A 26,252-nucleotide genomic window follows, 5' to 3' on the forward strand; every position below is an offset into this window, starting at 1 on the left:
GATCCCAATCGGCTATTTAGAAGCTGGTTTGGGCCTTTCATTTTTGTGTCTTGAAGAATAGACCTGTGTAGCCCCTGTGCCCGGCACAGGACAAAAATTATGGTGTGCCGGAAACGGCATCACAAAACCATGGCCTGCAAGAGTAACACGCATGGAATTTCAGGCCCAGAGACGGCATGATGGAAACAGCTAGCAGTAGACCCAGGATTCTAATCCAGACCAAGTCGTACTTCATCTCACTAAGAATGAGAACGTTGTACATTTACATGTACACTCACATGTCCCTCACGGGGCCTACCCAGAAAGCAGTTTTTTGTTGTTTTTTTTTTTTTTGCAGTACGCGGGCCTCTCACTGCTGTGGCCTCTCCCGTTGTGGAGCACAGGCTCCGGACGTGCAGGCTCAGCGGCCACGGCTCACGGACCCAGCCGCTCCGTGGCATGTGGGATCCTCCCGGACCGGGGCACAAACCCGTGTCCCCTGCATCGGCAGGCGGACTCTCAACCACTGCGCCACCAGGGAAGCCCCCAGAAAGCAGTTTTTAAAGGTCTGAATAAGTGTTCTTCCACCTTGGGAGCCAAAAAAGTGACGACACCCTTGCCCCCCAGCACACCTTGCCTTCACCTATCCCTTTTTCAAATCACCACAGCACGAGGGAGCAGTTCACCCTTTATTAAGGTTGGGCCCCAGGTCACTTGGAGCTGGTGTACTTGGTGACGGCCTTGGTGCCCTCAGACACAGCGTGCTTGGCCAGCTCCCCTGGAAGCAGCAGGCGCACGGCTGTCTGGATTTCCCGGGACGTCAGTGTGGTTCGGCCCGAGTACTGGGCCAGCCGGGCGGCCTCGCCGGCCAGCCGCTCAAACACGTCGTTCACAAACGAATTCATGATGCTCATGGCCTTGGAGGAAATGCCGATGTCGGGGTGCACCTGGAGAAGCGGCAGGACCAGTCGATTAACACAGGGCTCTGCCCCAAGCCCCAGCCCCAAGCTGGGGACTGCAAGGCCCCCTTACCAGCCTCTTTCCAGAGGCCGAGAGACATGGAAATAGGGATTTATTTTTTTACTACTATATTCAAGCTAAAAAAAAAATTTCTCCCAACTTCAAGAGATAAGCAATGCTACGTCTCTTTTTTCATTTAATGCATTTGCAGAGTGTTCCATAGTATGGACGAATCATAGTTTATATTATACATTCCTCTCTTAATGGACATTTAGGGGTTTTGTTTTGCTATTACATTGTATTATAATAAATATGTCTTTGAACAGTTGTGTGAGCACAATGAAGGTTATTCCTAGAAGTTCCTAGAGGGCTCGTGCACGTAACTTGGTAAATCGTGACCAAATTATTTTCCAGAGAGGACACTCATAGGACACAATCTCAGCACCAGACTGGCTTCTGTGGCTGTCCCATGAGTCACCGTACGACCTTAAATACGACACTTTCCTCCGGGCCTGTTTCCTCTTCTGTCACAGTTTTTGAACTAGGTGACCTCTAGTAAAACAAATGGTAGGGATCTCGTAACAGTCCTAAAATGTGAGTAGGCGGATTTTTGCTTCTCTGTAAATGAGAGGTAGGTGACTGCCTGATGAGGCAGGTCAAGCCGGTGGTGGCCACAGAACTAAGCCCGGGCCCCCGCTCTGCCCACCGCCTCTGGTGCCCCGGACGTGACAGTCAGAAACCTGGGCCTGTACCACGTGGCTTCAGGCTGACCCCTGCGTGCTGTCTTCACATCCTGTCCCCCTCAGGGTCGCAGAGGAGGGACAGTGGCTCACCCCACCGCACGGGGGACACGCGCGGCAGCCCAGCCCCGCTCCAACCCTCCCGGCACGAGCTCTGAGCCGAAGAGTTAGGCTAAGCTGCCGGGCTCACTGATAACCGCTCCCACACCCGCTTTCTTCAGGACACTGGCGTCTTCTCTGCTGCTGCCCTTTGGCGGATCCACATGGGTGCCGGGCCCACCCCAGGAGAGCATTCCAGAGACCCGGGGATTCAGACCGGAGACAGGCTCCAGTCTGCGGTCTCACCTAACAAGGGGTGAGGCTCAGGGAGGTTGGGGAGGCTGAGGGCAGGCAGCCCAGACACCCCTCCCTCCTCCCGGCCCTGGCTCTGCTGAGCAGGGCAGTGTTTGAGGCCAGGTTGCCCGGGATCCTCTAGACACACTGGCTGGGTACATGAGTGCCCCCAGATGCCTGCCAGGGCGAGAGTCCCAGGAGTAGGTGCCTCTCACAGGTGCACTGAGAGAAGCAGAGCACACGTGTGGGTTAGGGTGGGACTAACCCCCCAGAGCCAGGGGGACCAGACGTCCGCTGCTGTCAGGTCATGGGACTCAGTCACCCCAATGAGCCCTTATGCACCTGGGGTTCCTTATCTATAAGGTAGACCAACCCCCTAGCCCCCCAAAGACTGAGTGCTGCCCGTCTGGAAGGCTTCCCCAAGGCTGTAGTTCACACGCACCGCTCCGCGCTCTAGCCACCAGTAACTAGTATCCTCACTCTAGCCACCACTAACTAGTACTTCTCGTTGTGCCAGCGTATGTTTGGCACCTGGTCACCTTCAGCCCGGCACTTTTTTGTGGTCTTCCTTTAACTATGTCCCACCTAATGTTCCGCTTAATAATCTGGTCTGTCCAGAAGCCTTGTAAGCCTCTGGACTGTGGTGGGAGCATGTTTGAAGGGTCTCCTGCACATCACAGGTCAGGACAGACACTGAGCGGTCGCGGGGACCTCTGAGATTAAGTGCCACCCCCTCCAGAGGGGCTCGGGGGCCTCAGCGCCGCAAGTAAACTGCGCCCCGCGCTCTCCACGCAGTGCCCTTTCCAGGCTTTTTTGCCAGCGCTCCTCACACGCCCCTAGCTCCCGCTCTCACCTGCTTCAGCACCTTGTAGATATACATTGAGTAGGTTTCTTTGCGCCGGCTACGCTTTTTGGACTTCCTGTCTCCAGAGCTCCGGCCCCTCCGGCCCCCGGACTGCTGTGGCTGTCCATGCTCAGCGCTCATCGTCCCGGTCCTCCTGGTGGCCTCCTCCTCCGCTCCTTGGGTGAACTTTTAAGAAGTCAGCTGCCCGCCAGGTGGGGCTGGGGGCCAGCACCTGGGAGCGGGGGAGGGGCCTGGCCCAACCCTACCCAGAAGGCGCTCTGGGTTAATCCACAAAGAGCCTAATGGCTCCCTCCTCCCCCCAGGGATTTCCTGTCTCTGAGCAAGAAGGCCCCCACCAGCCCCCTTCCCCGCACTACCATCTCCCATTGTATTACTTGCCGTCAGAGTTCACGCCCTGCACTCACGGCAGCACCCGCGAGCTCACTCTCGTGGCTGAGCGCTGGGGTCAGGAGGGGCACAATGCACCGCGGCCCCCCCCGCCCCCCGCCGCGAGGGCCCTACAACACAGCTGGAGAGACAAGACTGGTTAACACGCAACAATCAGGGAAGAGTGAAAGGGCAAAAGTGTGTGGAACAGAGAGCTCAGAGAAAACTTAGGGCTACAGCGGCCAGAGAAGCCTTCAGGGAATAAATGAGGATGTGAAGCTGGTCTGGTAGGATGGGTACCATTTAACTGGGGAGAAAGGAGATTTTAGTTGGGAGGAACGGAAGAAAGAAATCAATGCGTGTGGTTACAGGGAGGCTTGGACTGAAGGCAGAAGATGGAGCCCAGGCTAGGTGGAGGCGGCAGGAAGCACAGCTGGGAGGGCCTGACAGAGAGGGCGTCCGGGCGGGAGGACTGGAGGAAGCAGGGCGCTCCCCGTGGGAGCAGGTGTCATGGGGTCCCTGTGGAAGTCAGCCGCCAGGGGAAGGGAAGAAAAAGGCGCTGTTGCATGGAGAAAGTTGTCTCACTTGGCACCTATGCGTGGGCGAGTATTTCAGGTTCTTGAACGCTGTGATTAAAGAAACCAGGAGCAAGGTGACAAGTCCGGGCTGTGGGGAAGAGGGTTTTCCCAATCAAGAGGTGGGGAGGGAGTGAAGACGAGCATCACCTGTCTGGGGGAAGGTGGGCCTGAGCAGCTGCCGGCTCACCAAGCCCCCCTTTTCCCAGTTCCAACGCCCAGCTACAGCCCAGGGTTTGGAGGACCAGGAGGGCAGTTTTAAATCCAAAATAAGGCCCTAATTTTACGTGTTCATAGAAATATGTATTTTGTGGGATTTTTAAGCATTCTTTTTTTAAATATATAATTTTTTTTTTTTTTTTTTGCGGTACGCGGGCCTCTCACCGATGTGGCCTCTCCAGTTGCGGAGCACAGGCTCCGGATGCGCAGCCGCAGTGGCCATGGCTCATGGGCCCAGCCGCTCCGTAGCATGTGGGATCTTCCTGGACCGGGGCACGCACCCGCGTCCCCCACATCGGCAGGCGGACTCTCAACCACTGCGCCACCAGGGAAGCCCCTAAAAGTATAAATTTTTATATAATTAATTAGTTTATTTATTTTGGCTGCGTTGGGTCTTCGTTGCTGCATGCAGGCTTCCTCTAGTTGCGGCGAGCGGGAGCTACTCTTCGTTGTGGTGCGCGGGCTTCTCATTGCGGTGGCTTCTCTTGTCGCAGAGCACGGGCTCTAGGCACGCGGGCTTCAGTAGTTGTGGCTCGCAGGCTCTAGAGCGCAGGCTCAGTAGTTGTGGCGCACGGGCTTAGTTGCTCTGCAGCATGTGGGATCTCCCAGGACCAGGGATCGAACCCGTGTCCCCTGCATTGGCAGGCGGATTCTGAACCACTGCGCTGCCAGGTAAGCCCTTAAGCATTCTTAAAAAATCTTGAGACTGCCTTTTTTTCTGGACAAGCTGATAGCCTATTATGTCTGTTCCTCTGGTTCTGAAGCCCTCCCATCCCTGGAGACCCCAACAGACTTCAACGGGGTTTCTTAACATACCCAGACCCTCCCTTGGCCAGAGTACCAGCTCTCATCTGTTCCCATTATCCTCCTAACCAAGTCTCTGGATACTCAGGACAGACTGACAAGCCATTTTTCTCTGGGCCCCACCTGAGGCACAAAGCAGCCAAGCCAGGCCCCTTGGGGTCAGAGGGCGGAGTGGGAGTCCTAGTCTCTTCCTCCAGCCTCGCGAATCTCAGACCCAGCTGCAACTCCTCACCTGCTACTCTGTTCCCTCTGCCCAGGGCAGCTCTTGGACTCCACGGCCATCTGAGATCCTACTCACCTTCCAAGTTAGAGCACCAATCCCACCTTTCTGGGCAGCTACTCACGAGAAACTTCCCTCCCTTTTACAGCCTTCGGTGTATCCTACTCAGTCACAATTTAACATCTGCTTTACGCCCTTTCTGTCTTACTGGCTTTCCCATTAGATCGAGAGCTCCTTGGGGATTCAGACACCACCTGGGACTTTTTTTGGTCTGTTTTACAAAGTCTTAGATGTTCCATGATGGGCACTGAAAAATCATGGCTGCGTAGGTTTCCCCACAGGGATGGCTGCTGAGGTTTCAGAGATGGTGTGATGAATCCACATCGGTAAGGCTAGAAGCCGGGTGGCACAGAGGCTGGAAGTGCTATTAAAACTCAGACGGGCTATGCAAAGTCCTGGCTTGGAAATAAAACAGATATAGCACTAATGAAAATTAAGGTTGTGGACAGATAAAATGATAAAACTTCCTATATCCCACCAGGAACGGTAGTTCACAAACATCAGTGTGAAAATGCAGACTCCTGACCATTTCTGCATCTCTCCCATCCCACCAACCGAAATCAATAGGCCTGAAGCCCAGGAATCTGCGTTTTTAACCAATGTCCCAAGTGTTGTACAGGCAGCAGCAGCAAAGCCTCAGACCGCTCTGAAAAACATGCTCCGGGAGAGCAGTTCTCCAAGTGTGGCCCCCAGACCAGCAGCAGCAGCATCACTTGGGAACTTCTTAGCATTGTTAATTCTTGGTCTCACCCCAGACCTACTGAACCAGAAACTCTGAGGCAAGGCCCAGCAATCTGTGATTGAACGAGACTTACAGGTGATTCTGATGCATGTTAATGTTTGTGAACCACTGGCCTAAGAAAAGGCACAATTTCACCTTTCTTTTTTTTTTTGGCCGCACCGCACGGCATGCAGGATCTTACTTCCCCAACCTAGGATCGAACCTGTGCCCCCTGCAGTGGAAGTGCAGAGTCCTAACCACTGGACCGCCAGGGAAGTCCCTGAAAAGGCACAATTTCAGATCAGAAGGGAAGAGAGTTCTTCCAGTGCCTATGGGCTAGTCCTCAGGCTGCACCCAGCCCACTGACTCCTGCCCTAGCTCATGCTGAGGGAAAGTGAATGTTGGCACTGCAGCAAGGAGTGGGAGAAGGGCCTAGAGACCCATGAAGGAAGACAGGGACCATGGCTGCTTCTCTCTTTATTGGACGCTTTGTAGATGTCACACAGGTCTAAAAGTTACACCATTAAATAATTATTTAAAAACCGGCCAGGATTAAGACCCTGGTCCAGAGCTCCAAACCAGAAGCAGAAAGGAACAGGGGAGGTGGGCTGGGAGGTGTTCCTCCAACATCCCCAAACCCAGAAAACGAGGATCCTAAGCTCTTTCACAGGCCAACCCAGGGCACGGGCCCTTGGGTTAACACTCAGATGCCTCTGGCTGCATCACTATCAGGGTCAGAACCAGCAAGGAGCTGGCAGGAACAGCCAGCCGAGTCCAGACATGGACAAAAGTAACTGGAAGGACAGGAGACGGACAGGTACTGTCCAGCTGTAGATAAGATCACAGAGTGCAGCTAAGGCAGGTGGGGGAGGGGCTGGGGAGCAGTATTGCAGCAATGCAGGAGTGTGGCCCCAGGGGCTTGGCCCAGCCGGCCAGCCGGCAAGGGCTCACACGTTGTGGGTCCTCCTGGTGAGCTGGGGCTCCTCGCCCACTAGCTTGGACTTGAGGTGCTCCTTGTAGGCCAGGATGTCTCCAGGCCACTTGGTGATTGTCTGCTTCTCACAGACCCAGATTTCTTGTGCAACCTAGAAAGCAAATCCTAGACTTAATAATCCTGACCAGTATCCTTCCCATCCCTGCCCAGGAGACTGTCCCCAGGGGATTCTGGGAAGAAAACCCCATAACCCCCCCGTGCAGGCCCACAGCCAGCTGTTTCGCTACTTAGGTCTGGCCTAACCCAAGGGCACCGTAACCAGCAGGTTTTGGAGCCTTCCAAGCCAGGACCTGCCGTGTCACCCCTAGTTCCAGTTCCCTAGCAGGAACGCTTCACTCTGAGTTTCCTTTTCTCCACCCCATCTTCCTGAAAGCTTCAGCGAAACGACCAGCAGCTTTGTCACTGATGACTAGCAGTAACCCTCTGTCTAACCCAGTCTCCCTAGTATGATACTACTTCTAGGCTGAAGAATCTTGGAACCACAGAAGCAGCACCCTGTTCTCTACCCAACTCCCTTGCCCATTTTGGCCAACAATGCCAAGTAGGCTAACAGCCCCAAATAGCTGCTGAAGAATTCAAGTATTTCCACTAAGGCTTTCTAAGTTTCCCAAAGAACCGTAAGATCTGGCCCTGTCCACCTTGTCTATGTCCTGAGCCCACTTTCCAAATACAGTCAACGTGAATTACGTGCCCTCCACGTGCCACGACGGTGCTCTACCCAACTGCCTCTGAGATGCCCTCTGCTATGCCTCCCACCCAGCCAGGAGCCTCACCTGCTGAATGAGTCTGAAATCATGGCTGACCAGCATCATACCACCCTCAAAGTCATTGATGGCGTCTGCCAGGGCGTCGATGGTCTCGATATCCAGGTGGTTGGTGGGCTCGTCCAAGAAGAGCATGTGAGGGTTCTGCCACGCCAGCCAGGCCAGACACACTCGGCACTTCTGCCCATCAGACAGGTTCCGGATCGGGCTCACCTGAGTGCAACCGGCCAGTTATAAAAGCTGGTGTCGCCCTCACCACACATCGCAACTCACCTCTCCCCATGGCTCCTCTGTCGTCACCGTTTCACGGAAAGCGGGGCTCAGGAAGACCCAAGGTCACACAGCAAGACGGTGGCATAGCTGCCTGTCTCTCAAGACCCAAAAGGGATACATCTAGAAGCCTGAAGCCCTGTCTTGACACAGAATCTTAATAAAGTGGAGCAATCCAGGGGACCCACAGTTGGGATCTGAATCCAGGAACCTGTGTGCTAGGTTTCAGTTTCCCTTGCCTTTAAGCACTATGGCTCAACCTGCTAGTCAGGGGGGCAAGGGCACGTCAGAGACTGGCATGCTATCCTCGCCCCTCCCCCGAGACCTAAGTGCTCCAATGCATAATAACCCAGAGCAGAGGAAAGGCAGACCATCCGGCCATAGCCTCCCAGTTACCTGGGGTTCTTCCCACACCCCCTCCACTGACCTGCTGTTTCCCGGTGAGACCATATCGCCCAATGATCTTCCTCATTTCTTCCTTCTCCTTGATCTCTGGGTAGCATTTCATCATGTACTCCAAAGGCGAGAGGTCTAAGTCCAGCTGCTCTTGTAAATGCTACAGGAAAAAAGGGACCCACCCAGATGTGGCTGGTGTCCCACTTCCAAAGGAAGCCTGCTGGGTTTCCTGCCGAGTACCTCTCTACCTCTACCTAGGGACCTGTTCAAGACTCCAGAGGCTACTAGGAGCTGACTTGGTCACATGCAGCCCCATTCCCACACCCTGGGTAACTCCCCGCTCCCCACTCCCCGCCAGGACTATACCTGATGGTAACGCCCTATCTTGACATGAGAGTGTTTTCGGATCATTCCGTCTGTGGGAAGTAGCTAAAAAAAAAACAAAAACAAAAACAAAAAACAAAAACAAAAAAACACAGAGTAGAAAGTGGAAAGATAAGCGCACAGAAAAGGAACCCCGGTCAGAAGCAGACATAGGCAGAGAGGGGAACAAACACATGTTCGCACTGAACGAGACTCATACAACTTCCTGAACTGAATGTACGCCACCACCTCACGAACTGCTATTCTGGCCACTCCAAAAATACCTAGGAAGGTACTGAAACAGGTGCTTTCAAGGGAGGCACAGACACACGCCACACCATCTACTGAGTAGCCGCTGGATTACTGTACGGCGCACCGACTGTGTAACAAGGGGCTCGGGTACAGGTCCGACATACATTTTCTACAGCAAGAGCATACTTCTCAACGCACAGGCGTTTCTGTGTTCTAACTGCTCTGAATGAAACCACAGAAAGATGCTGAGAGCATGCATGTGTTCTCCCTCTCACCCACGCTCTCACACACACAGACTCCCCCCGTCAGGTTTCTCTGAAAAAACTGCCCCAAACTTCAGCACTACCCAGTGAGACCACACGCCCCAGAGGACGGCTCGCTCAGGCCCTCTAAGAGCAGTGGCCCCTGCCTCCCCTCCCTCTCCCGCAGACGCACCAGCATCCAATCCTGGAAGTCCCACGCCCCAGCGTGGCACCATACCTCTCCAGTTAGCAGCTTCAGAAGAGTTGACTTCCCTGCTCCATTGGGCCCCACCAGAGCCACTCGTGTGTCGAGATCGATACCAAATTCTAGATTGTTGTAGATGCAAGGCTGAGGTGGGTGTGAGAGAGAAAGGGATACGGGGCTAGGGTGCTGATCAGTCTGACTGGCAGACTCACCCCGCTGAGTCCCCAGTCACCGCTGGAGGAGGTGGGAGTGAGGAGGGCGGCAGCTCTCACGGCAGACCCCAACCCACAGCCTCCACCCACCAACCCAGCTGAGCAGTATTCCCTCCAAGTACTTGCGGGGGGGCTTCTACTCTAAGTCCCTCAATTAGGCGCCCCAGGCTGCCACACCTGAAAATTCCCCAGCACCGCATGGGTTAGCAGGCGTGCTCAGCAAAGAACAGGAGACTCTTCTCAGCAGCTGACACTTACCTTGGAAAATGCACCCCAGCTTCCCAACTACACCCAAGTACTCACCCCATCTTTTGTATACTTGAAGCTGACATTTTGCACCATAATAACGGGGGGAGGGATCTTGCCACATGGTGGGAAATAAAATGACAGTGTCTAGGAAAAAGAGAGGGCATTTATCAAGTCAGGCCCTTTCTTATCCACCTCACCTTAGGCCGCCAAATTCCACCCAGTCAGAACCTACCTTGTCACTCACGACCCTCTCTGTCAGTCCTGATGCCATCATTTTCTGTAGCGTCTTCTCCTTGCTCTGGGCCTGCCGGGCCAGCTTGGCACTGCCATGACCAAACCTAGCAATGTAGTTCTGAAAGAGACCACAGAGGGGGCCAGGAGTATGGGCAGGCACCAAACAACTCATCTTAACTGCACGGTAAAAACTGCTGACAACGTCTCCTCCAGCAGCCCCCAATCCCCACACACCCTCACCCAACTGGCCCGGAGAATGCGAACTCGGCTCTACGATCGCCCTACCTTCATGTGTGCAATCTGATCCTGTTCCCAGTGAAACCTCTTCATCTGATTCTCTTCCAGCTCCAGCCGTGTCTTCACATACTGATCATAATTACCCTGCAGGAAAGTGCACCAGGCGAGACGGGCAGCTTTAGCCTCGGTCCTGGGTTCTCACTCAGGGTTCAGGGGGATGTGAGATGGCATCTCATTTGGCCCTGGTTGTAAGACTGTGCAGTAAGGGGACTTCCCTGCTGGCGCAGTGGTTAAGAATCCGCCTGCTAATGCAGGGAACACGGGTTCGAGCCCTGTTCCGGGAAGATCCCACATGTCGCGGAGCAACTAAGCCTGTGCGCCACAACTACTGAGCCTGCGCTCTAGAGCCCACGAGCCACAACTACTGAAGCCCACGCACCACAACTACTGAAGCTCACGCGCCTAGAGCCCGTGCTCTGCAACAAAAGAAGCCTCCGCAATAAGAAGTCCGCGCACCGCAACGAAGAGCGGCCCCTGCTCACTCCAACTAGAGAAAGCCCGCGCGTAGCAACGAAGACCCAATGCAGCCAAAAATAAATAAATAACTTTAAAAAAAAAAAAAGGATTGTGCAGTAGGGAAAGAGGAAGTGCATTAAAGAAGCATATCCTAATCTAGAACCTGAGGTCTTCTGAATTGTGTGCCTCTCTTTCTTAGCTTAGCCACAGCAGGGCTCCGGATCAAATCCTCAGGTTGGCCATAAAAACACCCACAGCGTTGGCAATAGCCCTGAAAACCACTGTCAAACAGATATCTAGAGGCTCACAGCCTTCCAAGAGCACCTCTTTCTACTCCCCATCCCTAGAGACTGAAGCCCCCAGGCAGACTACAAGAACTTCCTCCAGGTGGGAAGACATCAGACCCATCAGATTTAGGACCTGGCAAACCCTGCACTATGGGCTGCCATGGTTTCTATCTGCAAAAAACTAGACTCAACCTAAACATACATCGAAAAGGGTCTGACAAATGACTTACACGATAGCCACACAATGAAATACTATGCAGTCACTGGAAAAAATGAGCATGATTTATATATACTCATACGGAAAGCAGTCCAAGACAAATTAAAATTTAAACGCAACCTACAGAAGAGAATGATTAAGATTACAACTGTGGTAAGTATACGTGAAATTTTCTACAAATGCTACTTGCAAGTACATGTGAAATTTCTGAAAGACTATGTAAGAAACCTATTAATACTCCCATGGTGAGTACAACCATGAATAAAGAGAACTTCTGGTTTTCATTTTTTGATATGTTTTCTGAAACAGAAAAAGTGTAAAGGCAAGGCAGAAAAGTGGGCTGTTGAGATCCTGGCTCCCCTTCTTCATGGAAGAAGAGAAGGAGGGGTACTGTGCTGGCTGCCACTGCAGAAGGCAGAGAGCAGCAAGGCCTGCCTGGGCACCACGAAAAGTCAACCTCTTTGCATAAGGCAAACATACACCATATGCACACGCTGCCAATCCGTGGCCTATGGCCTGAAAGCAATTACTTTGGGACCAAAATAAAACAGGGTGCAGAACTCCCTGTCCACGTCTTTTTATAGCAACAGGTAGAAAAGGACTGCTAAGTCTATTTTGTTTTAAAGGAGAACTTCAGGGAATTGGTAAGCACAAAGGTTACTGTGGAGAAGCTGGGGCCCACTCACCGTATAATACTTCAGTTTCTTGTTGTGCATGTGAATGATGTTGGTACAGACACCATTCAGAAAGTCCTGGGAATGGGAGACGAGGACCAAGATGCGCTTAAAACTGCAAAGCCAGAGAACCAGTCAGGGCGGTGCTCAGAACGGTAGATGGTTCACAACAGGTGGGCTGAATGTCAGGCCCAGAAAACCTTCATCCTCTCCCATCCTTACGCCTAGGCATCCTTTAGATTTATTCTCCAATTCCCAGCTCTTAGCACCTAAGCCACCAGTGCACAATCGACCCGTAAGAACACTTTGATGCCTTTCAAAGTATGGTGAGACAGTCTGAGTTTCCTCAGACTTTTGTTCTAATTTTCCTTTTCTTTTTTCTTGATAGGTAAGAAGTGGATTTATTTAGAGAGAAACATACTCCACAGACAAGAGTGTGGGCCGTCTCAGAAGGCGAGAGCAGCCTGTTCTAATTTTCAGAAGAATGGAGTGGAGGTGGCAGCAACAGTGACGGTAACATCAAGTGTGTGCACACAGACCCCCGTGAACGCATCTAAAATCACGGGTGGGAAGAAGCAATGGGCACAGTGAAAGTCACCAGCTCGGCTTTTTAAAGAAGGTGCCAAGTCATTGCAGAGACCATGGAAAGCCTTATTCCAGAACTGGGGCAGTATGCCAGGTTATCTGGCTCTCCAGCCATAGGACCACTGCTGTATGCGCTATTTTTCTCTTTGTCACTGCATCATGATCTTAGATGGGAATCCCCGTTTATATGACATATATATAAATACACTTAAGAAAAAATATTGTCTTTAATAAAGACATTGTATTTTAAATAATGGGAAAAACCAAAAAAAGTAAAACAAACAAACCAATCCACATATTTCAGACTAAACAAAAAGGCTTGCCTTAAAGATGCTTACCACCTTCTCAATCCGGCCTTCACTCTGGCCCCACTTCAGTCCACTTCTCACTGCTCTAATATCACTGTGGGTCCTGGGCATCCATCTCCCTGGGACTCTGCTCAACTCCCCCTCCAGGACCCGCCCACTTCCACCCCAGCCCCGCCCCCTTACGTCTTTAGCTCTTCTTCCAACCACACACAAGCGTCGAGGTCCAGGTGGTTGGTGGGCTCGTCCAGGAGTAGCATGAAGGGCCGGATGAAGAGGGCTCTGAAGAACAGGAAGGAGACAGAGCCACTTCAGTGTGATGGGTGCTACGCAGGAGGGGACAGCCTGCCTGCTACCTGCAGTTCTGGTCAGGCCTGCACGGAGTCCTGAAATCAACTCTAGGCTCTAGACCTCAGGGGAAAGGTGAGAACTAGGAGAAACCAGAGACGAAGAGTGGGGGTTAAAGGGCAGGAAACAGCTGAAAAGCAGAGGGAAGATGCTGAACTACAAAGTATTCAGGTTAAACCGAACTGGTGGGGTTGCCAGACTCCAGCAAGGAGGCCAAAGAATGTTCTTTTCTGAGGTGGCATCTCAAGACAGGAGAAACAAGGGGAGAGCGCTGGGTCCGCACGCGGTCACCACCTCCGCAGCGCTTGTTAGAAAGATTTCTGGACATCCATCTCCGGCATTCTGACTCCAGCACAGACAGAAGAGGGTAGGAAATCTGTAGTTTTAAAAGCTCCCCAGGTGAATGTGAGGCAGCTAATCCTTGCTGGCACGTGAAACCACGGCTCTTACGTTCTAAGGCACACAAGCAGCTTTGCTAAAGCAGTTATCAAGCCTCACCAATGCCCTTGGCAGAGGCTGGTGGGGTAAGCAACCACCTCTTTAACTGGGGACTTTCTGGGGGTTTGGTGGGGGAATGATGATCTACAGATACTCATTTTGGGTCCAGGTCACAAGAGGGTAAAAAGGACAGATATCCTAACAGCTGTCTAACATTTTATCTTTAAACAGCAAGAATTAGAAGGACTGAAGCACAAACAACGGTGGTAGAGGAGTCAAGAGGAAAGGAAGAAACAGACCTCTTCTACCATTCACCTAGGGCTGGTCCCAGATTCCTAAACCCTGTGCAGGAAGTCCAGCAATGACCACTTCAGTCAGGAAGCGCACTCCTTAGCTCAGGTATAGCACCCCCGCCCCTCCACACTGTCAATATTTGGCACTTACTGACCATCAACCCTGTTCTAAACAGTTCCACTGGTTTAGAACCCTGTTCTAAACGCTGAGAGAGATGGGGTGCTACAGAGGGTCGAGGAGGGAGAGACTCACCTGGCGAGGGCAACCCTCATCCTCCAGCCCCCACTGAAGTCTTTTAGCTTCTTGCGTTGCATGGCAGGTGTGAAACCCAGTCCGTGCAAGATCCGTGAGGCTCTCATCTCCGCCTTGTCAGCGTCCAGCTCCTCCAGTCGCTCATAGAGCTCTAAGAGCTTCTCACACTCCGCTGCGGACAGTGCAAGGCCCGTGAGGCTCCTGGGCCTTTCCCGGGAGGAAGCCCACCCCCAGGGCCCTGGGTCTGGAGCCCTACCATCCTCGTGAGCCAGCCGTTCAGCCTCCCTCTCCAGCATGGCCCGCTCTGTGTCGACTTCCATCACGCACTGCAGGGGCGTCTTGTCACTAGGGGGCATCTCCCGAGTCAGATGGTAGATGTCGATGTGCTCAGGGATGGGCACTTCGCGTTTCCCAATAGCAGACAGCAGCATGGACTTCCCTGGGAGGGGCAGGCAAAGCACAGGAAGAGAAGTGGACGCTCAGCACAGTTCTGCCTGTCATTCTCCTACTTCAGCCCCTCCACTCCAGCCAAACCACGACCTCATCATTGTTTGCGTACTTTCCTTCCTTTCATTCATTCAAATCCTATGACTCCCCCACCCCTGCCCGCATCCTCGGGACACCTTTCCTCCAGTCCTTGTCCCAGCCCTCCTCTGTGAAGTCTGTTCATCTACAGCCGCCTCACGCACCGCTACTCCCGCCCCTTCCACCCACTTCTCCGGCACCTACTGTCTACAACTACTCACGTGGTGCTTATCACATGACTGCTCTGTATTGCTAGTTCCTCTTCCCTGGGCATACCTGGTCTCCCACCCATACTATAAACTCCTTGCTTTGTAATAGCTGTGCTAAGTAAATACTTGCTGAGTGACATATGAGCCAAGGAGAGATACCTCCCGCCTCACTTTCCAAGGGCCTCACCAATTCCATTTAAGCCAATGAGGCCGTAACGACGGCCTGAGTTTAACTCCAGTTTGGTGTCACTGAGCAGCTCTTGGCCATGGAAGGTGAGGGAGAGGTTGATGACGTGGGCATCGGTGCTGTTGGGGTGGGAGGCGAGCACGCCCGTGACAGCTCGAGCAGCAGCTTTCCTCATCTCAAAGTCCTCCAGCTCCTTGGTCAGCAAGTCCACTTCTGGGGACAGAAACAAAGCAGTTTGGGAAGAGGGCTGTAAGACAGACTGAGCTCTTACACAGAAAGGCATGTCTTAGAGCATCTGGATGGCTCAGTCAGTAGAGCATCAGACTTTTAATCGGAGGGTCCAGGGTTCAGGCCACTGTCTGGGCATTTGTGGCTTTTGCCCTTCCTTAAGTTACCAAATATTACCATACAAAGATCCAAAGGCTGAAAAAGGCATGCCCTGAAGGACCTGGGCTCAGATCAGGTTGAGATGACTCAGATGTTTCACAAGCTTTAAACAGGGTGTACACTGCATACAGATCTGCCCTGGTATCCTGCTTCCACGGACATTTTTTACTTCGTAACTTGTCCTTTTAATTCTAACTTTCCTTGTTCTAAGATGATATAATGCATGGTAGGAATGGCTAGAACTCCAAACTGTCCTCCATGAGTATGTGTTAAAGAATTAGTCCCAATGCCCAAAATAAAGCAGATGCTATAGAGGTGCAATGCTCCTACTCCACGACCTAGAGCTTCCAGATGGTGCTTCCAAGACGCTATGCTGCCCAAAAGGGACCAGTATAAGGAAATGCACAGAGGGGTCAATGGCAGGCAGAGCCAAGGCTGGGAAGACCAGAGGTTCCAAGTCTGGAGGGTGTCAGAGACACAAACTGACATGAGACAAGAGACTAGCTGTTCTGCCTTTGTAGCTCTGCAGGCATGACTACATTTTCAGGCTGGGAAGAACTATTAATATATGGCTAACGTTAACTGGCTAATAGCTGTTGAGTTTACTCTGTGCCTGGGACTGTACTACATTATCATTCCCCATCTAATTTAATCCCCATAACCCTTATAGGATAACACTTAGGACCCTCCTTTTATAGATGAAGAGGTTAAATAATATAGCCAAGGTCAAAAAGGCTAGTGACCCAGAGTTTGAACCAGGCTTTGTCTGACCCCAAAGCCATGACCTTAGCTATCTCACTATACTACCTCTCCATAAAAGACAAGCGCCCACAAAGTATTATTGCAAGTGGGACAGAAATGGGGGTACAGGGAGTCTTGGTAAGCTTCTTCCAAAAGAGAGTAAGGTGATCTATTAACCTTTTCAGGAAGGAGTCAAAAACTACATGAGGATCCGCTACCGTGACAATCTTCTAATTTTATAGTCTTTGTTACCCTTACCCGTTTTCCCATGGTAACCTTACAGTAGAACACCTGAAATGAGAAAGCCCACATGCTTGTCCTTAGCAAGAGTAAAGATGGAGTAGAAGGGGGAAGAGAGCTCGGTGCCGTCCTCAGACAGGCAGGCATGGGGAGAGCAACTTCAAGAGTGTGATGGTTAGTCTTAGGTCACTCTCCGAAGACCCCATCCTGTCGGGAGATACCACTGCTGGTGCTATACCCACCCTGCTGCTGAACCTGCTCTGCCTGCAAGGAGTCAGAACTGAGGGCAGGGACTGTCCTGCCAGAAAGCTGGCAGTCACTCTATGTCTACCTCAGCTTCCAGTACAGTGTGTTATACGTAACTGCTTGATGAATGCAGGCCTACCTCATTTTATTGCACTTCGCTTTACTGTGCTTCACAGATACTGCAATTTTTACAAACTGCAGGTCTGTGGAAACCCTACGTCAAGCAAGTCTATCAGCACCATTTTTCCAACAGCATCTGCTCACATCCTGTCTGTGTCACGATTTCAAACTTTTTCATTATTATTATATCTGTTACAGTGATCTGTGATCTTTGATATTACTACTACGACACACTGAAGGCTTAGATGATGGCCAACATTTTTTTAGCAATAAGGTATTTTTAAATTAAGGTACGTACATTGTTTAGTTTTATTTATTTATTTATTTGGCCGCACCACATGGCTTGCAGGATCTTAGTTCCCCAACCAGAGACTGAACCTGGGCTCTCAGCAGTGAACGCACAGAGTCCTAACCACTGGACCACCAGGGAATTCCATAGTGGTTTTTTTTCGTTTGGTTTTTTGTTTTTTATTTTTTTGGCCATGCCGTACAGCATGTGGGATCTTAGTTCCCCAACCAAGGATCAAACCCGTGCTCCTTGCAGTGGAAGCGCGGAGTCTTAACCACTGGACCGCCAGGAAAGTCCCCATACATTGTTTTTTTTTAGACATAATGCTATTGCATACTTACTAAACTACAGTATAGCGTAAACATAGCTTTTATATGCACTGGAAAACCCCCAAATTCATGTGACTCACTTTACTGATACCACAATATTGATATTTACTTTATTATGGTGGTCTGGAACTGAACCCACAATATCTCCAAGGTATGCCTGTACTTTTCAAATGGAGGACAAATTTTTTGTTTTGACTGATGAGAAGAATTTAAAAAGTCTCTTTCCTACACAGTTGAGTTACCAGGCTTCCCACAGCCCTGCTTTGTGCCAATCCTTGTTCTATGTTCTAGATGTTGAGAAGAAGATGTACAGGGAGAAGTTGATGCTCTAGATTAGGAGTTCGTAAACTTTTTCTTAAAGGGCCAGGTGGTAAATATTTTAGGGTTTACAGCCCAAGTGGCAAAAATCAAAACTATTATGTAGGTATACACATTACCATTTGAAACGTAACCACTTAAAAAATGTAAACCATTCTTAGCCTGGGAGGGGGGGGTGGCTTAAAAAGAGGCTGGCCAGATTTGGCCAACTGCCTGTTTCTGTAAATAAAGTTTTATTGGGACATAGCTACACACATCATTTACATATTGTCTACTGGCTGCTTTCCACTACAATGGCGAAGTTGAACAGCTGTATCAGAGACCATATGGACCACAAAGTTACAAATATTTACTATCTGGATCTTTACAGAAAAAGTTTGCCAGTCCTTGGTCTATATCTCTATCTGCTCGGGCAAGAAGATCAAAATTAAGGGAAAGCTATACAGCCAACCCTCTACATCCACAGTTCTGCGTCCACAAATTCAACCAACTGAAGATTAAAAAAAAGAGTTCCAGGAAGTTCCAAAATTTGCCACACAATGGCCGTTATATCATAGCATTTACAATGTATTAGGTATTACAAGTAATCTAGAGATGTGCTAGGTTATATGCAGATACTACATACACCATTCTCTGTAAGGGACTTGAGTTTCTGTGGATTTTGGTATTCACAGGGGTCCTGGTACCAATCACCAGCAGATACCGAGGCACTACTGTATACCATTTTCTCTTGATCTCTTCCACTTTACAGCATCTATGACCTAAGTCATCTCCTGAGCTTTAAAAATAAGACTTAGATGGGGCTTCCCTAGTGGCGCAGTGGTTGAGAGTCCGCCTGCCGATGCAGGGACACGGGTTAGTGCCCCGGTCCGGGAAGATCCCACATGCCGCAGAGCGGCTGGGCCCATGACCCACGGCCACTGGGCCTGTGCGTCCGGAGCCTGTGCTCAGGGGCGGGAGAGGCCACAACAGTGAGAGGCCCGTGTACCACAGAAAAAAAAAGTAAGACTTAGACCTCACTGTCCTAGCCTACAGCATCCCACAAAACAGACTCAAAAAGTAAGTGAATAGCACTGAATAAATGCAGAAGGGATTCTGGAATAAACTTCATCAGAGAGAATACTGCAGGCTTCACAAGCAGCCCCTTCCTTTCATTCCCCAAACAAGGGGACCAGCTGAACTCCAGTACCTGTCTTGAAGAGTCTCACTTTCTAAAGAAGGTTGAACTGTCTGCCAGAAGTCGCTTTCTTTGATATTTATCTTAATCTTTCCGTACCTCACTACCTAAAGAAGGCCATGTGGCAATGGTAACAGGTAAAGGCTGGAGAACAGTGACCTGCAGCATTAAGTAATTCCAAACTCAGAGAAGAGAGAGGACCCAGTCTTGGGAGAGGGAACAGATGACCCATTAATTATGAAAGCAGAAATGACGCTGGGTCCCTGGTAATAAGAAATGTTTTGAGAGAGCTGGAAAGAAAACCAGATTTCATATTTCAGAAGAGTAGCTCCCTGAGGAAGCAGGGTGAAAACCAAAGCTCCCTTATTACTGAGATAGGGGTATTATAGCTGGGTTCCCCCTGAGAAATTCTGGTTTCCTAAGGAGAAAGGTGAAGAAGAAATTTGTAATGGGAACAGTGGACAATAGTCTCAGAGTGGGATTCAGTTTTCTATTTTTCCAATTCATCCAGAAAGTACCTACAGAGCTGATGATAGATACTTCTTGACCATTGTTCCTGAGGACCTAGGGGGAACCCTGTCTACTTTACAGATCACAATTCAGCCTGCTCGTTCACTCCTATCATTCTTAACTTCCCATCCCTCCACCACTCTGGCCAGGAAGAAAACTTCCCCATGGCCTGACTTTACTGCACTAGCTTTCTCTCATAATTCTTATTTTGGAGACAATTCCTACCATTCAACTCTCTGCTCTCAATCATTTTTAACTCTCCCTTTTCTGAATTCCTATCTGTCTGTTGTAACTTGCATTAGTAATTCTCCTCTCCTCTTCAAACATCTACCTAGTATCTCTATCTGCAAGGCTGATCAGGCAAAAAAGATATATTACACAAGACATGGTCTCTGCACTCAAAGATCAAGCAATTTAGACGAAGAAACAGAAGGCACAACATAAAAAGGTAACACTGGGACTTCCCTGGCGGTCCAGTGGTTGGGACTCCACGCTTCCACCGCAGGGGGTGTGGGTTCCATCCCCTGGTTGGGGAACTAGGATCCTACATACCGTGCAGCTCGGCCAAAAAAAAAAAAAAAAGGAACACTATAGATAGTACAGGGGTATAGTGAATGGCAATATTATTGAGGTCAGGTTTGGTTGGGAAAGATGTTACCATCCTGAGCTGGGCCCTGAGAGAAATGTCAAATGTAGCTAGTACAAAAGTTGTGGTATTAGAACCTCAGTGTGTAAATGGACAAATGTGGTGACTATTCAAGGGACAACAATAGTCGATGGAGACGACCTGTTTAGAGTGTCTTCAGGGGGGCAAGGAGGAAGGCTGGGATAGACTGCCAAGGGCCTGGGATATTCTTTATCACACACTGCCCTGTTTCCCCATCTAGACTGCAAGATATCAGACAGCAGGGCGCTCTTATAGTGCCTGAGTTTCCAGCACAGTGTCTAACACTTGAGAAGTGCTCGCAACCGAAAGGCATCTCTCTCCCAGAAAAAACCCATAAAACAACTCATGTGTTTCCGTCTTGTTGGTACAGCCACTACCGCTGGGAGGACAAGGGTATTATGTGGTGAGGAGCCTGGCACACTGACCTTCATGTGTAGAAATGGAAATTAAGAAAGGGGCAGGGAACTGACCTTCTTCTCCAAGTCTAGAAGACAGAGCAGCAAGGCAGCACCACCACTCCCATGTTTGCTTGCCACTGAGTATGTGAGAACTCTGTGTTCAGTTTCCTTGATCAAGCGCCAACTCTACTGGTTTGGTTCATCATGAAAAGTTTCATGGCCCCAGATATACTCTCCAGCGCCCCCAGCATCCGGACTGTGACTCCAGCCGGGGCGTCCTTTACGTCCGAGCAACCATCCCAGGGACCCACCTCTCCCTCAATTCACCTGTGGTCTCTTGGCCATTGGCCTCCTCATTTTTCTCCTCTGCCACCTGTGGCTCTGTGACAGCATCTCCGTTTTCTTCATGGCCTTTTCTGGGCCGCTGTCGTGCTTTGGCAGCTTCCTTCTTTTTGGCCGCCTTCTTCTTGGCCAGGTCGGAAGGCATGGTGATGAACCACAAGGGCACGTTACTGTTCTTTCAGGAAGCCTGAAGAAAGGCAAACACCCCCAGGTTCTAAACTTCCGCAGAATGCCTGGGCCTGGCTCCATCCCTCTCAGGAACTGCCTAGCGAGCCTGTGATCCCAGCTCCGTCCCAGACTAGTCGCTCCCAACTCTGTCAGGATCTCTCAAGCCAATTCTGATCCTCGGCCGCTCTTCTAATCTCAACAGCTCTTCCCTCGGGCTTTGTCCACCAATCCCCACGGACTGCCTCACTCTGGAAATGCTCCTCCTTTCGGGGCCTCCAGTTAGGGCCCGGGTTCGGGCCCTCGGCACAGGTCCCGGTCCCCAGTTTCCCCACAACTTGGCGCTCCGCGCTCCAGCCGGCCGCCTCACTTTCCCGGGCTTCCTCCTCCTGTTTCCCTCCGGCCTCCTCCCCGTCGTCCCCCTCCACACCAGCTGGCCGCCGGGTCCAGCTTCTTCCCGGGGAGCCCTCGTGCCCCCCCCGCCCCGTGAGTCTCCTCGGGGTCTCCTCACTCGCCAACCCGCGAACCTCCCCAGCCCCCGCCCGTCACCGTCTCTCCCTTGGCCCCTTCTTCTCCCGCGCAGCCGCCTCCATCCCAGCCCGGTCCTTCCTCCCTCTTCTCGTTCCCCCCTCCCCCTCACCGGCCAGCACCCTCCCCCCCAGCGCCCCTTCCCCCAACTCACTGGGCCTCGCCGCTCGGCCTCTGTCGCAACAGAGCAGCTCCTTGAGCTCCTCCGCGTGCGGCCGGCTCACTACCCAATCACGGCCTCGCGCGGCTCTCGTCGCGCCGCCGCGTAGGCTCCTGGGAAGTGTCGTCCTCCAGCCGTGGCTGCCGAGCCTGAGACCCTCCTCGAGAACTACCGCGGATTCCAGGGGCCTCGCGGGCCGGCGCGACGTCATCAGGATGCGCGAGGCTGGGGAGATTGGAGTCCAAGAACCTTCTGCCAGCGGCTTGCTGCGGGAACTGGAAACTGCAAATCCCAGCTGGCTCCTCGGATAAGCGGCTGGACCTCCCAGGCTACCCTACCCCGGGAATAGCTGAGGAATTATGCGGAGATACGGGGTTTATAGGGCCGCCCAACCAGCTCAGACAACAGGGCGAGCGACTACACTTCCCGGCAGGCATCAGGCAGGAATGGGTCGAAACAATGGGGGAACGAAGAGGAGGGAGAAGGAGGAAGCGTGAGCCGGCTGGTGAGAGGGACGGGAAGACGCTCATCACTACGAAGATGATGCGAAGAACAGAATTCCTTCATGAAAGAAAGGTGTCCTCGTTCCATGAAACTGAGGTTTTAGAGGCTGGTCCAGTGTTAACCAAACTTTAGAAGGTGCGGAACGTTGTTCCTGAACCGTGGCTGCTCAGCCTACCCACTCTAGAATTGTTAGGTTTCCATCCAAGCCATGTAAGTTTGATGGGAAGAGCCCTGAAGTAAAAAACAAGACTTCTTTTCTGAATTTAGCTTTATCGTCATTTACCAACGCGATCTTGCCCGTTACTTTTCCTTGCCCGTTAACTTTTCACTGTTTAAAATCCATCACAGACTTCTCATAGCCTACAGTGCAAATACCAAATGTGTAGTCTCAAATACCTCTCCAGGCTTCTGACCAGGCTTCTGACCAGCAGTGCCTCCAGCAGTGAGACGGCTGGAGGGAAGCAAAGGAAGCTGTTACTCCCTCTGAGCACATCCTCCAAAAGTAGCCCCCCCTGACCCTTTACAAAAGTGAGCCCAGGGACTTCCCTGGTGGTCCAGTGGGTAAGACTCTGCTCTCCAAATGCAGGGGGCCCAGGTTCGCCTTCTGGTCGGGGAACTAGATCCCATACGCATGCGCAACTAAGACCCTGCGCACCCTAAATAAATAAATTAAAAAAAAAATTTTTTTTTAAAGTGAGCTCGCTCCATGCCCCCCCCCCCACAGACCTAGTTTTCCTCCTCAAAGTTGATGCTCCAGTAGACCCTACTTACTTGCATTTCAGAAATAAGCCATGCCATTTTACACCACACGCCTTTGAGCATGCCTTTTCCTAGAATACCCTCCATGAATTAAGTGCCTACTCTGTCCGACTCAGAGCTAGATGCTAGAGTTTCAGTGGTGGTAAGTCATTCCCGGACCTCACGGAGCTTACAATTAAGAATGCCAAAAAATTGTCACTCACCATCTGGTTCTAGAATAATGAAGTCACTAGCCACTGCAGTCACTGACCTTCCACACACCCTGAAAGGAGTTCAGGGCCGAGATCAGGAATGAGGCACTCTGTGCTCTGGGAAAAACTGGCAGAACAGGCCTTCAGATATTTTCTGGAGAAGACTTTATGAGCCCAATTTCTTGCAACTCCTCATATCTAGAAAAACACTAAAATCATTAATGGAGGCATTTGCTCCTTGTGACTAGCAGTAACCTGCCAAAATGTGTGCTTGATTACAAATAGCCCCCCTTCAGTAAAATCATATATATACTGACGTCCTCCACCTCTTCAGAGCAGTTTCTCAGAGCTATCTGAGAGGCTCCTAGGCTATAGTCCTCATTAGGCCCCAAATAAAACTTAACTCACAACTCTCATGTTGTGCATTTTTTTTTCAGCCGACAAGATGGAAAATTTTAAAAGGACACAGATCATGACATTCAGGTGATAAGTGCCATAGGGGCAAAAGCATTGTTTTAGGTAAAGAGATATACAGACAATAGTCAACTGCCTGCAAAGCCCTTCGAAACAAGGAAGTTATATATGATTGTGGATCACATAAAATTGCTTATCCAAGCATCTAGCCTCCTGGGAGGTCTACAACATGCCTGCCTCTCCCAGCCTCATTAAAATGCGTGGTCACAGGCAGGTTTCAGGTTACAGAGACCTAAAATTAATTATACTCTTTCATTTATGCCATCACATTTAATCCCCCCAACAGACGCTAAGGTGGGTATTAATAGCATTTTACAGATTGGAAATACAGGCACGGCGCTGTTAATAAAACAGCACTGCTGAGAGGAAACATGGCCAGGCTTGAAGCTCAAATCTTCCAGTTCTGGGACTCCAGCTCTGTAAAGTGACTTGGGACGGCAAGGGCTAACCAGTTCCTTCTCTGACTCCACCTATCACATCCATGATTTCCCATGAATTGACCATTGCTGGGCAAAGTCTCCTTCAGCACATCAAGAGTGGCCTAGAAAAGTAAGAAGTTCTGCCATTCTCATCCAGGGTTTAGGTCTCTTGCAGGGAACAGACCTGGGCATGAAGGGAGAAGAAACGGGGAAATAAGAGGGAGAGAGGAAGGAGAAAAGGACAGGCTAAATATGAACAATTACAGAAGATCAGTGCTGGAAGCAGGAAATGAAGAGTCCAGACTCTTCATTTAAAATATGAAGAAACTGAGACCCAAGGGAGGAAATGTCTCATCCAGAATTACCTAGAAACTTAGTAACTGAGAAAGGTCTAGAACTTTGCTGTTCAATGTGGTAGCCTCTAGCTAGATGTGGCTACAGAACACTTGAAATGTGGCTAGTCTGAACTGAGATACGCTGTGTGAAATAGGCATTGGATTTCAAAGATTGCATGTGGAAAAGAAAAAGAATGAAAAATATCTCAATTTTTTATATTGATTACACGTTGAAGTGTTAACATTTGGGATATATTTGATACTATAAAATATATTATTAAAATTAATTTCACCTGTTTCATTTTGCTTTTTAAAAAACTGTGGCCACATGAAAAGATGCTTAACATCGCTAATTATTAGAGAAATGCAAGTCAAAACTACTATGAGGTATCACTTCACACCAGTTGGAATGGCCACCATCAAAAAATCTACAAATAAGAAATGCTGGAGAGGTGTGGAGAAAAGGGAGCCCTCCTACACTGCTGGTAGGAATGTAAATTGGTGCAGCCACTATGGAGAACAGTATGGAGGTTCCTTAAAAAACTAAAAATGGAATTACCATATGATCCAGCAATCCCACTCCTGGGTACATATCCAGAAAAGATGACAACTCTAATTTGAAAAGATACGTGCACCCCAATGTTCATAGCAGCACTATTTACAATAGCCAAGACATGGAAGCAACCTAAGTGTCCATCAACAGATGAATGGATAAAAAAGATGTGGGGTATATATATATGAATATTACTCAGCCATAAAAAATGAAATATTGCCATTTGCAGGATAAAAAAATGGGGTACATATATACAATGGAATACTACTCAGCCATAAAAAAGAATGAAATAATGCCATTTGTAGCAACATGGATGGACCTACAGATTATCACACTAAGAGAAGTAAGTCAGAAAGACAAATACCATATTATATCACTTATATGTGGAACCTAAAATATGACACAAATGAACTTATCTATAAAACAGAAACAGATTCACAGACATAGAAAACAGACTTGTGGTTGCCAAGGGGGAGGGTGGGTGGGGGAGGCATGGATTGGGAGTTTAGGATTAGCAGATGCAAACCCATATATATAGACTGAAAAAACAACAAGGTCCAACTGTATAGCACAGGGAACTATACTCAATCTCCTGTGATAAACCCTAATGAAAAGGACTATGAAAAGAATGTATATACATATATATATAAAACTGAATCACTTTTCTGTACAGCAGAAATTAACACAACACTGTAAATCAACTATACTTCAATAAAATAAATTTTTTAAAAATATTGCCATTTGCAGCAACATGGATACACCTAGAGATTATTATACTAAATGAAGTCAGAGAAAGACAAATATCGTATGATATCAGTTATATGTGGAATAACAAAATGATACAAATGAATTTATTTACAAAACAGAAACAGGCTCACAAACATAGAAAACAAATTTATGGTTACCAAAGGGGAAAAGGGTGGGAGGGATAAATTAGGAATTTGGGATACACACCACTGTATATAAAATAGATAAACAACAAGGACCTACAGTAGAGCACAGGGAACTATATTCATCATCTTGTAATAACCTATAATGGGAAAGAATCTGAAAAAGAATATATCTATATCTAAATGAATCACTTTGCTGTACGCCTGAAACTAACACAACATTGTAAATCAACTTCGTATACTTCAATTAAATAAATACTTTAAAATGTGGCCACCAGAATATTTAAAATTTACATATGCGGCCCACGTTATATTTCTTTTTTTTTTAATATTTTTATTTATTTATTTGGCTGCATCAGGTCTTAGCTGTGGCACGTGGGATCTAGTTCCCTAATCGGGGATCAAACCCGGGC

At 49.7% G+C, this 26,252-nt stretch overlaps 2 protein-coding genes across 2 annotated transcripts; both read right to left on the reverse strand.

Annotated features, from left to right (window-relative positions):
* Positions 1-671: 671 nt before the first annotated feature.
* Positions 672-2,997, reverse strand: H2BK1 (H2B.K variant histone 1; the record flags this gene model as incomplete). The annotated part of the gene is made up of 2 exons (XM_082846306.1): positions 672-926; positions 2,866-2,997. The coding sequence occupies 2 exons, from the start codon at positions 2,995-2,997 to the stop codon at positions 690-692; spliced, it is 369 nt and encodes a 122-aa protein (XP_082702432.1). The 3' UTR covers positions 672-689.
* A 3,350-nt stretch (positions 2,998-6,347) lies between these two features.
* LOC309966032 (ATP-binding cassette sub-family F member 2) lies at positions 6,348-21,783 on the reverse strand. Its single transcript, XM_082845933.1, has 15 exons — positions 21,709-21,783; positions 20,847-21,048; positions 15,098-15,310; positions 14,433-14,615; positions 14,177-14,348; positions 13,031-13,126; positions 11,967-12,069; positions 10,309-10,404; positions 10,022-10,141; positions 9,844-9,933; positions 9,362-9,472; positions 8,633-8,695; positions 8,298-8,426; positions 7,610-7,813; positions 6,348-6,927 (listed from the first exon to the last, which is right to left on the reverse strand). The coding sequence occupies exons 2-15, from the start codon at positions 21,004-21,006 to the stop codon at positions 6,790-6,792; spliced, it is 1,878 nt and encodes a 625-aa protein (XP_082702059.1). The 5' UTR covers positions 21,007-21,048; positions 21,709-21,783; the 3' UTR covers positions 6,348-6,789.
* Positions 21,784-26,252: the final 4,469 nt, after the last annotated feature.

This window comes from Leucopleurus acutus (assembly GCF_964270905.1).
Source record: "Leucopleurus acutus genome assembly, chromosome: 9".
NCBI lineage: Eukaryota > Metazoa > Chordata > Mammalia > Artiodactyla > Delphinidae > Leucopleurus > Leucopleurus acutus.

What these genes read in the sequence shown, in the direction of transcription:
- LOC309966032 (XM_082845933.1), bottom strand. Translation starts at nt 21,006, where the DNA reads ATGCCTTCCGACCTGGCCAAGAAGAAGGCGGCCAAAAAGAAGGAAGCT. An exon ending in TCAAGTATACAAAAGATGGG is followed by an intron (nt 9,473 to 9,843) that starts GTGAGTACTTGG and finishes CACCCACCTCAG; the next exon opens with CCTTGCATCTACAACAATCT. An exon ending in TGAAGCTGCTAACTGGAGAG is followed by an intron (nt 8,696 to 9,361) that starts GTATGGTGCCAC and finishes TTTTTTTTTTAG; the next exon opens with CTACTTCCCACAGACGGAAT.